Source organism: Cuculus canorus, chromosome 6 (assembly GCF_017976375.1).
Source record: "Cuculus canorus isolate bCucCan1 chromosome 6, bCucCan1.pri, whole genome shotgun sequence".
NCBI lineage: Eukaryota > Metazoa > Chordata > Aves > Cuculiformes > Cuculidae > Cuculus > Cuculus canorus.
The window spans coordinates 20,721,327-20,733,108 of NC_071406.1; the positions used below are offsets into that span (position 1 = coordinate 20,721,327).

Below are 11,782 nucleotides of genomic sequence, written 5' to 3' on the forward strand. Positions count from 1 at the left end.
AATCAGATTGACAAGATTGCTATGCACCTAATGCAAAAGCCACTAACTCAAAATATCACAATAAGGAAATCTAAGACATTAAAAGATTTTTTCAAAAAAGGCAACTTAAGCAGAAGAGTTACAGCCATATTTATAGTGTGTTCAAAATAATTAACATGATATCATATATGGCATAATACTTTCAATCAAGGCTTCTGACTACCTCCACACCAGAAGACTTAACCTTATTTTATAGTTCACCAGGAATGTTCCAATTACACTCCTAATATAAATCACTTACTTTTTTATTGATATAATATGGATCCAGGTCCTCCAGTGGCTCAGATACCATTCCTGGAGGAATATCACCATAAATAAATGGCAGTGTCTTTCCTGCTTCCAAGTCATTATTTGGCTTTGGGTGATTTTCTTCATGATCACCATCATCTTTATGGTCATCTTTGTCACGATGAGATTTTTCATCAGCAATACGTTTCTCAATAGCTGCAAGAGATTCTTTGGTGAAATAGAAGAAACTGTCAGATCCTGGTGGTACCAGCATTGCCTGTGCCATCTTTTCATTCTGCAAGCTTTAAATGCTTTTAGGTTCTTCTGCAAGAAGGTCCTAGGAGAAGATGAAAATACAAACAAACAGAAAATAGTGGGCAACAGCAACAAAAATCCTCAAATAAAAGCTTTTAGCATAGTCATTATCTACCTCTTTTCTAATTCTGAAGCACTGTAGCACAAAGCATCTTAATTAATTGTAAAATACTTAATAGAAAATTAGCCACCATAGCTTTCCTAAAGTAACAACACTGTAAACAGATACAAGTTAGGAGGTAAAGAAAAAAAATGAAAGCAGGGAAAAAGATCAAATTCACATGCAGTTTTTCAACTCAAGTTAATACAAACCTCAGAACAAGAGAAAATGAAAAACATTCTCACTCTCCCTAGCCTAACCGTTAATTTAAAACGCATCTTGCCATGAAAAAGAAATGCGCTCTTCAACACAGCCACATACTGCAGTCAATGGTTAACAATTTCTAACATGGATTTATCCATCGATTTGGGACAGTACCGTCAAAAAACTTGCAACTTTTATTACAGAACTAGAATTTAAAAGATGCCCTATTACTTTTTTTCATTTGTGATGGCAATGGTCTCCATCTGGTGGCTTACACTATGCTTGCTAAACTTATGTTTATATTATTAGACAGATACTACATAAATGCATTCTGAATTTAAAAGCCATATGCCCAAGCAGAAAGAAATTGGGCTGAAGTTTAGTCTTTCCCCTTTACCGTAGCTAGACTCAAATCTTCCCAATTTTTAATGTAACTTTGGTGGTGCTGTGCTCCATAATTAAGGAAGTTATGATGGATGAAGGGTTTTAGCTTTATACAAAAAAACACAGCATAATCTTCCCAAAGCTATAGTACTCTCTCTGAGGTCAGATATATTTTCAAAAGACCTAAAAATAATAAACTGATTAAATTTCATCAACCAACAAGCCTTGAATAGATCACTTCTTTCTAGGCTTCCATTTTCTATAGTAAGAGTGTAGTTAATACCCATGGGTGCAATTTCTTCGGAATAAACCAATTTTATAAACAGACAAAATGGAATCCAGTCTAGAAAAAGCAAGTTATAAATGAAAGATTACAGACAACTGCTGCACAGAAATGACTATCTAGTGGCACAAGACTAGAAGGAAACTCCTGGGTCCAGGAATGAGCCAGTAACAACATGTACTTCCAATGTAAACATTAACATATTCTTATGAATATGTCTGAACTAGCAAGAATAATTTTTAAATTATCTTTTAAATAATATTTTAATATGTATTCAAAGAAAAGCACAAGGTTAATATTTGTGTAATTCTAGAAATGGTACTTAACTCTAATTACTTCTATGTAATTTGCTACTTTTGACAGGGAAAATGCTGCTCCAATACGTTCTCCACCAAGGTGGAGTAAATCTAGCCTTATATTATTTAACATCTGGAAGTTTGAGGTTTTGAGCTTGAGACCACAAGCCTAAAACCAAAAAGCATGAACATATTGTTTATATTTGCTATAGGAATTTACAAAATGCATATTCTAGTAATTAGAAAAATAATGGTCAAGCTTAGACCCAAATCATACAGCAACAACACCTGAGTACTAAGGAAATGTATTTCCCATACAGATAGAGTAGATTTATGTTTCTATTTTTCAGAGTTAGAAATAACACATCTGCTCTTACTACCCTATATCTAAAACATGATGATTTTTTCCAGTATTGTTCTCAATATACTATGTATTTTGGTACATTTCATAGTGTTATTTGAAAAACCTGAATACAGTTCTCAGCACACTAAAGCAGACAGGTGAAATCACTAAGTCTCAGTAACCATGTCTCATGCATGAAAATTAATTAAAAATAAGAAACTACTACCATGAGAGCCAACTGAAGACGTACAGTGAAATTCAATTAGGCAATTTATCAAATTTGATGAGTCATAAACAAACCTACATATATTTTTCTTTCTATGCTCTTCTTTTGTGCACATGTGAATACAAAAGAATATCACTTTTTTCCAGGGATATTGAATTTGACTATATAAATTAAGACTTGCTTTATTCACAATGATATTGTTATTGTGTCATGATGAAGCCTTCAGATCGTTACATTTTCTACAGAATACAAACTGGTTCTATCTCTGCTTCTTCAATATTACTATTCTGTGACTGTTTGCAAAACAAGAAGCAGGCTAGACTACAAACCCAGAAACTTCTTATGAAAATGGGTTAACCTAGAAAGCATCTGTTCTAATCAACAATTAAAAAAATCTTGTATTCTTCCTTTTCCATTCAAATGATTTCCTGGGTAGATGCTAACCATACATACACTATTTGTGCACTTACAATGCTAAACATCAATAAAATCTAAAACATTTCTGAATTATTAATTGCTCTGAGTCTGGATAAATTAGGCCTAGGTACATTTTACTCCTGATACTTCTTGGCAGGAGAGTGTGGCAATACAGTTGGACAATTCATTTCAAACAAAAGATTTTGCTGTGTCCTACATTTCCAGTTGTTTATTTCTCTATACCTTGTTCACAGTAATAATTTTAAGCACTAAAACAAACACCTATGGAAGACAGATTGAATTTCTGTTTGCTTCTAGAGATTCAATTTCTTATATGCAGCTCACCTTATATAACTTCTATCTTTTCCATTTATTTCAAACTGGTTGTTTTCAATTCAATAATCTCTGATTTCAAAGCATGAATTTATAGCAATATTCAGAAGATATCTGAAAAACATTATTACTGCAGGAAAGAGAAATATATAAAAGGCCGAGGGCGCTACAGCTGATCTTAAAAAGGAAAATTTCTCTATGTCCATTTTTAGAATCTACAATCACTTAGGCAAACTGTTCTGTCCCTTCTCTTTATGAAAGAAAATGTAGTCACAAAGTGCAGATCCAGGAAATTCAGTCCTCACAAACAAGCTATCCCATCACTGATGTATCAAACAAAATGTAGAACAGAGCCAACACACAGCAAATACAAACCTGAAAGTTTATTATTGTTTGCAACATGATGAAAACCAGTGAAAAAAACTATTTACATTGTCTGATACAGGATTTTATTCTAGCAAGTATATTTTTGTCATTCACATGAGTGAGTACTACAACATTTTTCAAGACAGAAGAAATACTTCTCAAAATTTCAAGACTCTGCATCTAGTTAGGTCCAAATAAGTCATGCATCCAAGCCTCTGGATAATAATCCTAGTTTAAAGCTTCCTCAAACTGTTAATTCCTTTTACAATCTAAAGACAAATTTATATCAGATTATCTCCTATGCTAAGGCTACTCTTCAAGAGCCCATCAGCAATGGGCACTTCCTACTTTCAGGCATTTACAGTAACAACTCTCAACGCTTAAATTTTCTTCTGGTGATATGAATTCAGTGAACCTTTGCCTTGAATTAAATAAATGACACCAGTCACTGAAACTTATTTCTACATTTCTGGAGTTTATGTTACTTTGTGGGACAGATTTGCTTTTGTAAATCCTGGTCTTCACTCTTGCAAGGTTTCATTATTGGATATCAGAAAAAAATTCTTCACAGTAAGAGTCATTGGGTACTGGAACAGGCTGCCCAGGGAGGTGGTCGAGTCGCCTTCCCTGGAGGTGTTTAAGGAACGGGTGGATGAAGTACTTAGGGACATGGTTTAGGGAGTGTTAGGAACGGTTGGACTCGATGATCCAATGGGTCCTTTCCAACCTTGTGATTCTGTGATTCTGTGATCAGCACATTTGTTATTTTTCTCCCCATTCTCCAGTTCCAACTTCAATTTGCTGCTGTATTTACATGTCATTGAACCTGTTTATGTCAAAATAAGACAGTTTCCAACAAAAAACACCAATAATGTGTGTTCTGCTCCAAAACACTCCTCTTTATGACAACAAAGACGATATCAATTTAATTACATTATGACCTCGGCCTTCATAATTTTGGATAATTTTTCAAAATCAATTCACAGCAAAGACAGGAATCAAAGTTTTTCAATACTATTTCAGTTTGTGGATTTAAATGAGCATGCATCTAACTCGTTGTTTTGATGCTTAAAAAGTAAATAGAAAAATTAAATATCTCCATGAATAAATACCACACAGTAACATACTGTAGTTACTTAGAAATTAAGTCATGAAACAATACTCTCTATTTGTATTTTCAAACAATTATAGTATTTGTGCAGTGTTGAGTTTCCTTTTTTCATTAACTGAAAGACATTATGAACTGAGAATCATCATAAAGGATAAATTTATCTTCTTCACAAGAAGTACTTATTACCTGACAGATGTATTCAGTTAAAAAAATGAATACACCACTTAAAACTTACTTTAGCGACGTGGACACTTTAGCATGTAATTGCCAGATTTCCCAAATTATCATACAAAATGTATTCTATCCAGAAATCACATGGGCTTTATCTTATATTATATAAATACCATAAATTTTTGCAGCTAGAGAAGGTAGTGAAAACACAGTGAAAAAGAACTTTTATTTTTGTGTAACACAGAAAATAAAATTTTAGAAAAGGCAAGTTGAGAAGGATGTTTAAAAAGAAGCTGAAAACAGTTCTCTGGGGGGGTGTGCATTCAAATTTAAAAGAAGACAAAAGAAATATAAAAGAAATTTAAAAGAAAGACAAAACTCCAATTTATATATATAAAAAAAGATTTTTCAGAACTATTTACTCTGATTTCACTTAAATAAGATCTCAAATACACAAGAAAAACAAGGATGGCATTGACAATACTGCAAGTTACTTTTCAGAACTAGTTTTCTCTTCCACTACAGATTCCAAGAAGTCAATAAATAACACTTCCAGAAAAGAAGAAAGTACTACAGTACTTCTAGATTAATTTTTCAGAAGCTCTCTGGCTCAGATTTCACCTTCACTGAATGAATGCCAGCTGAAAAAGAAAAGTACATATTCTTGAAATTAAATTGTGAAGAAAAGAATTGCCACAACATGCAGACGTATTGCTTCAAAATGTTCTGCCTATGTAAAATAAAGACATTTACTAAATTCTCACAGATTGCAGTCATGACATCATCACCAACACATATGCCCACTTCACATGTTCTTGGATGATGTAATTTTTAAAATGCATAAAAAAATTATTTTGCTTTGAAAAGAATATTTTTCCAGGAATAATCTTTTTTCTTTCTTTTTTTTTTTCCTTCTTTCTCTGAAGTGGAAAGAAGTAGGAAAAAAGGGAAACAAACATCAAATGTGATCCCGACAAAACTGTGTGCTCCTGAGCAGGATTCTGATCTACAAAATAAGAGCTTAATATGAACATGCAGATACAAAGAAATCCAGAAATTGCACCATTAGAAACTTGAAGAATGCTTCTTTGAAGTTCACTTATTATCTGTCAAATATTATGTCACAACACACTCAAGATCTTAAGACACAGAATTTGGTCCAAGTTCTTCAATCAAGAACTCTTATTTGATTTAGCGTATGCATGAGAACCAAAGCTTTTAACATAATATCCAAAATTGATTATGCAGATCCTTCTTGTGTAACAGACCATTTATTGGAAGGTGCTCAGCTACCCTGCTTTCTCACCGAGCAGAATAACCATAATTGTAGACAGCATTACATTACATCACTAATATAAAATTAGTTCTATGCAAAGCCACTCACAACTTCCATCTCCATGAAGGAGGTTTTAAAAGCCCTCAATTATGTTTAAAGTGGTTGGAGTCTCCCAAAGAGTTATCAAGAGTGAACATTTACAAAGAAACTACATTTGGAAATTACAAACTTGGAGACAATAAGCAAAGTTTCTTCTCTGAATTTACAGGAGAATTATAACTTCCACAAGAATTGAATTTCCTTTGTATTACAACTGCATATAAAACCAGGATAGTCATAGTACCATAGAATGATTTGGGTTGGAAGGGACCTTCAAGATCATGCCATAAGCAGGGACATCTTCCACAGATCAGGTTGCTCAAAGCCTCATCCAACCTGGTCTTGAACACCTCCAGGCATGGGTCATCCACAACTTCTCTGGGCAACCGGTGTCACTGCCTCACCACCTGCACTGTACAAAATTTCTTCCAAATATCTAATCTAAATTTACCCTCTTACAGCTTAAAACAGCTACCCCTCATCTTATCACTGCACTCTCTGACAAAAAGCCCCTCCCCAGCATTCCTGCAGCCCTCTTAAATACTAGAGGGCTGCAAAATGGTCTTCCTGGACCCTCCTCTTCTCTAGGCTAAACAAAGCCAAATCTCAGCTTGTCCTCATATGGGAGGTGCGCAAGCCGTCCAATCATCTTCACGGCCCTCCTCTAGGCTCACTCTAACAGAACCAAAGCCTTCCTATGCTGAGGACTCCACAACTGAATGCAGTACACCAGGTGAGGTCCTCATGAGAGCAGAGCAGAGGGGCAGAATTACCTCCCTTGACCTGTGGACCACAGTTCTTTTGATGCAGTCCAGGACACAGTTGGCTTTCTGGGCTGCAAGTGCACATCGCCAGCTCATGTTGAGCTTCTCATCCATTAGCAGCCCCAAGTCCTTCTCTTTCAGGGCTACTCTCAATCCATTCTCTGCCCAACTTGCAATTGCGTTTGGGATTGCCTAGACCCAGGTGCATGACCTTGTACTTTTCCTGGCTGACTTTCATGAGGTTTGCACAGGCCCACCTCTCACGCCTGTCAAGGCTCCTCTGGATGGCATCCCTTCCCTCCATGATGTCAGACACACCACACAGCTTTATGTTATCAGCAAACTTGCTAAGGGTACACTCAATCCCACTGTCCATGTTGCCAACAAAGACATTAAATGCTAGTCACAATACCAAATCCTGAGGAACACCACTATTCACTGGTCTCCACTTGGACATTGAGCCACTGATGACAACTCTTTGAGTGTGATCATCATCCAGCCAATCCCTTTATCCACATTGTGCTTCATCCATCAAATTCACGTCTCTTCAATTTAGAGACAAGAATGTCATGCAGGACTGTCTCCAATTCTTTACACAAGTCCAGGCAGATGATGTCAGTTAGGCTTCCTTTGAAAGCAATGTTGTGGCCCCATCATATTTGTCAGGCATGATTTACCCTTAATGAAACCATTTCGGCTGTCACAGATCCCCTTCTTATTTCCCATGTGCCTCAGAAGAGTTTCTAGAGGGATCTACTCCATGATCTTTCTGGGCACAGAGGTGCGACTGACTGGCCCATGGTTTCCCCGTCCAACAGAGCTGCTGTTAGGAATTACTAGGATATGCAAAGTTGAATCTCTTTTTTTTTTTTTTTAAGGTGATTTGGATTTTGTGGATTTTGTGAAACTTAGCAGTTTTTAGGATGGAGGATAATTCTTGGAATCAGTCATAGCTACAACATACACAAAGCATTCCCTAGAAAAATGACTTTTAGCAAACTTTTGACATAACATTAGACAACTGTAAAACAATTTCAGACTCAATTCTCTTTCTTATAAAAATAAAGATAATCCTCCCTTCAAAGGTGTTTTCCCTGCAAGTTAAAGGATTTAAGGCTAGGAGGAAAGAAAGAGAAAGAAAGAATTTGAGAGTTTATTTTGACTTTTTATAGCTTGGTGCCGGAATTTTCACAATGAAGCCATTGTTGATCCATTAAAATATATCCTCTCAAAGGTCACTTACTATCCAGAAAGAATGCCCCAGAAGCAAATTAGAGTTTCTCCACAATTTATTCAGACCATATAATTTAGTATGAATGAATTATTAATACATTAATAAATAAATTGTGTGCACACAATAGTACAAAGTACGTAAGCATTGGGCACAGCAAAGAAACTACACACATCCATGTACGTGGGATTTCTCATTAGTTTGGCACTTACAAGCATGGAATCAAAATGCGATCTGTTAATCCACAAAGATCAGAATGCTCCAGGAAAATTACTCAAAGTTTGTACGTGATACTCAGACATTGTAGAAATATCTCCAAGTGATTTATTCCATCAAATCATGCAGGTGTAGCACTTCCTTTAAATACTTTAGACTGCTACTATACTTCAAAGTTTTATCATCATTCTGATAAATTTACTGCAAATTTGATTTTAAAATAATATTATCTTGAATGCCTTACCTCAATATATTTGAACTCTCCTGACCAACTGTACCAACACTGTCTTTACATCAATGAAACTTTCACAAATACAGAAAGTAATATAAGGTTACGGACCTTATATCATCTACAGTAAGAACTCAGTAGGTTCAGAGTCTGTTTAAGGTTGCTTTCCCATGCCGCTCCACTAGGTCTCTCCAGGATCTCCCAAGATGCCTTAGTAAATCCTCCACCCACCATATTCCAACCTGCTCTTCTCACAAGCCCAGGTTTCTCTTACCAGCTCGCTATTAACCCTCAGAACCACCTGCCCCTCCAGTTTTCTGATTTATGTTCTACTACTAGGTGGAACCTGTGAATATTTGCTGCAGGTTTTGCTCGTCTATTATCAATTTCTCCTGTTTTTCTGCTTAAAGAGTGGGGCCATGACTAACACAAATCACCACTGCTTAGAACAGCAATAAATTACATCAAACCAGCACAGCTCCCAAAAAATGACAGCTGAAAGCTTCCCTATTGCACAATAAAAATAATTAGAAACTGAAATAATAGTAATTAAAACATAATAATAATATATAAAAAAGCAAAGCACAGAAAAGGTAATAAAAACTAACAAGATACAAGTTAATAACAAACTGAAGAACTCAAACCTGTGTTTCACTTAATTTGAAACAGTAATAAACAGTGTTCTCCAGTTCTTAAAATGGACACAGACCTTGGGTTTATCTATCAGAAAGCTCAAATAATTATCATTTCCATTAGGCCATAGCAGCAAAGCACATATTTACCTATAATACAAAACACATTTTTCCAATAACTGCAAACTGCTAAAATTCTGCAGGAATCTTCAAATTTATTTGCCACTACAGATAACATTTTTATGATATAATAAACACAACGGGATTTTTATTGGATGTTTCTAACAACTATTTTAAAAATCAGTAATTGTGTTGCAGTTTTATTTTCCATGTGGTAAAAGAGGAGTTTGGTAAAAGGGTCAAAGGACATACGTAACTGAACAGACTTATAATTTGAAATATTTCAGAAAGCAAATGTGCTTTGTCATGAACTTTATAGCCTGCAAACACCAATTGCATCAAGTTTTCTCCCTCAAATGTTGGAAAAGAATAAGACATTCCCTCCCTCCCCAGCAAATGTACAGAAGGTGAAGATCCACTATAGAACGTAAGAGACAAAGCAAGGAGTACAGGCAGACCTTTTTCAGTTCCTCACTCTGGCCAGACAGGCTCCCTATACCTCACTTAATGGGCTCATTAATGTAATCTGAGTCTACTTTTTGCGCCTAATTTCCTAGTGAGTTTCAGCTGCTGTTCTGTAAATGGATACAGGCTGGGGGGGATCAGTAAAACCTGGCTCGGGTTAGAGAGATATGGAAGCAAAATTCCCAAATCCATTTTATGTCTTTCTGCAAATGCCCTGAAAATGGAAAACTGCATCAGCATACATTATGACAGAGATGTATGGCAGGATGTTTTTCTTGAAAAGGTTCATTTGTCAGGTTCAGGAAGGATTTACCACCTCCAATATAGTATTGATTTTTTCCACATATCAGAAAACAGCTGTTTACTCATGACATCCATTAAAAAGCCGCAGAAGCAGAATAAGCCTATAAAATTGAGATGAGTTCAATACCAATTATTCCTTTCAGCTCAAGAGCCTAGAAAAGATTTGCTAGAAGAGATTTGAGGCTGTCAGCCACGTTGGCAAAGTTCACTATCTGCTTCCCAATGAACATGAAAAGAGAAAATTCTTGACACTATGATGGGAAATTACAGGAGAAAGAACAATGCAGATATGTAAGAGAAACTGCACTCTCATAACAAAGCCCTGCCACCCTACTTCCAGCTAAAAGTTCTGTCCACAGTAATGAGACATCTTGGAGTGACACTAATGTCATTGTTTACACTACACCCAATCTGTACACAGAAACCTTTACTTTCTAAATATTTGAATCTGCACTAAAAAAAAAACCAAAAAAAAACAAAAAAAAAAACCCAAAAACCAAACTCCAGAACAAATACATTTTAAATCCAATTTTTTAATAAATCAGCAGCAAGAAAATACTAGCATACTCCAAGAGCTTCATACTCAGTTCTTCAAAGAGAAGTGCCCTAAGAATAGCTGTGTCCCCTAAGTGAAGCCACAAAACAGTAGATGGACAGAACTATATTAATGATATTAGTTTTCCCAATGGCCCACCTGGAGGTAACTGAATTAATGGGAACGGAATAGCATTTGCCACCAAACCCTGCAGAAGCTTGACAACATCTGGTCTTAGAAAGGACTGGAATGAAATAAAAGCTCACTTATTTGGCAATCTCAGTTATCTTTTTTATTTCCCCTCACCCACTAAGGTAGTATAAAACCTGTTTATATAAACTGGACCCCTAAACAAACATGCATGATTAGACATATTTATGAAATAAGGAAATACAAGTATTGTTAATTTCCTAAGCTTACCAAACAGCAAGAATATTAGATTAATACAGAAATGCTTTCTAATCTGTTAGTAAAAAGATCTTGTTTGGCCACACTTGGAGTATTTGAATTCACATTTAGGCCTTCACATGACATAGGCTTTGATGCTTCTGGGATTTTGGTAACATTTGAAAGAACATTATTTAACAGTTCATCCTGGGGGATCAATTTGGATAGTTCATCCCAACATAAAAATAACAGCTAGCTTTTTCTCCAGAAACTTCACTTTGGCCTCAGTAATAATTTAGTAATTAATCAATTATATTTGAAACAGAATATGAAACCGCTTCCATAGTTGAACAAGAAAACAGATATTCACTGATATGTAGGAATATGAATTGACATACAACAGACAGGAGTTTGCAGCAGACCAGCCCTGGAAACTAACTACCAATTCTGAATTAGCAGGTCTATAAACAAAGTAACTGTTTTAAAAGCCCAAAATATAAGACAAAACTGAATACATGGAATAACTATTTGTATATATTGTAACATTAATGTTTTAGATTTAATTTAAATCTGCATTTTGAACCAAAACCTATTGAACATAGCCTTTGATTTTACTATTAGGTTGTTGCAAAAAGTAATTGCCATTTTTGTCATTGTAAACCATGATGCTTATTTTGGATTACACCTTTATTTAACTGTGGTCATGTAG

The 11,782-nt window shown here is 35.4% G+C and overlaps 1 protein-coding gene and 1 long non-coding RNA gene across 2 annotated transcripts in view; one reads left to right on the forward strand and one right to left on the reverse strand.

The window, feature by feature from the left end:
• LOC128852580 (uncharacterized) overlaps window positions 1-11,782 on the forward strand; it is an 84,123-nt gene that overhangs the window by 69,342 nt on the left and 2,999 nt on the right. The window lies entirely within an intron of this gene.
• Window positions 1-11,782, reverse strand: part of LOC104054539 (sodium channel protein type 2 subunit alpha) — a 69,174-nt gene that overhangs the window by 43,188 nt on the left and 14,204 nt on the right. The window contains exon 2 of the mRNA XM_054070656.1: window positions 281-604. Within this exon, the coding sequence (XP_053926631.1) occupies window positions 281-553 (273 nt within the window). The 5' untranslated portion in view covers window positions 554-604. The remainder of the gene's footprint in view (window positions 1-280; window positions 605-11,782) is intronic.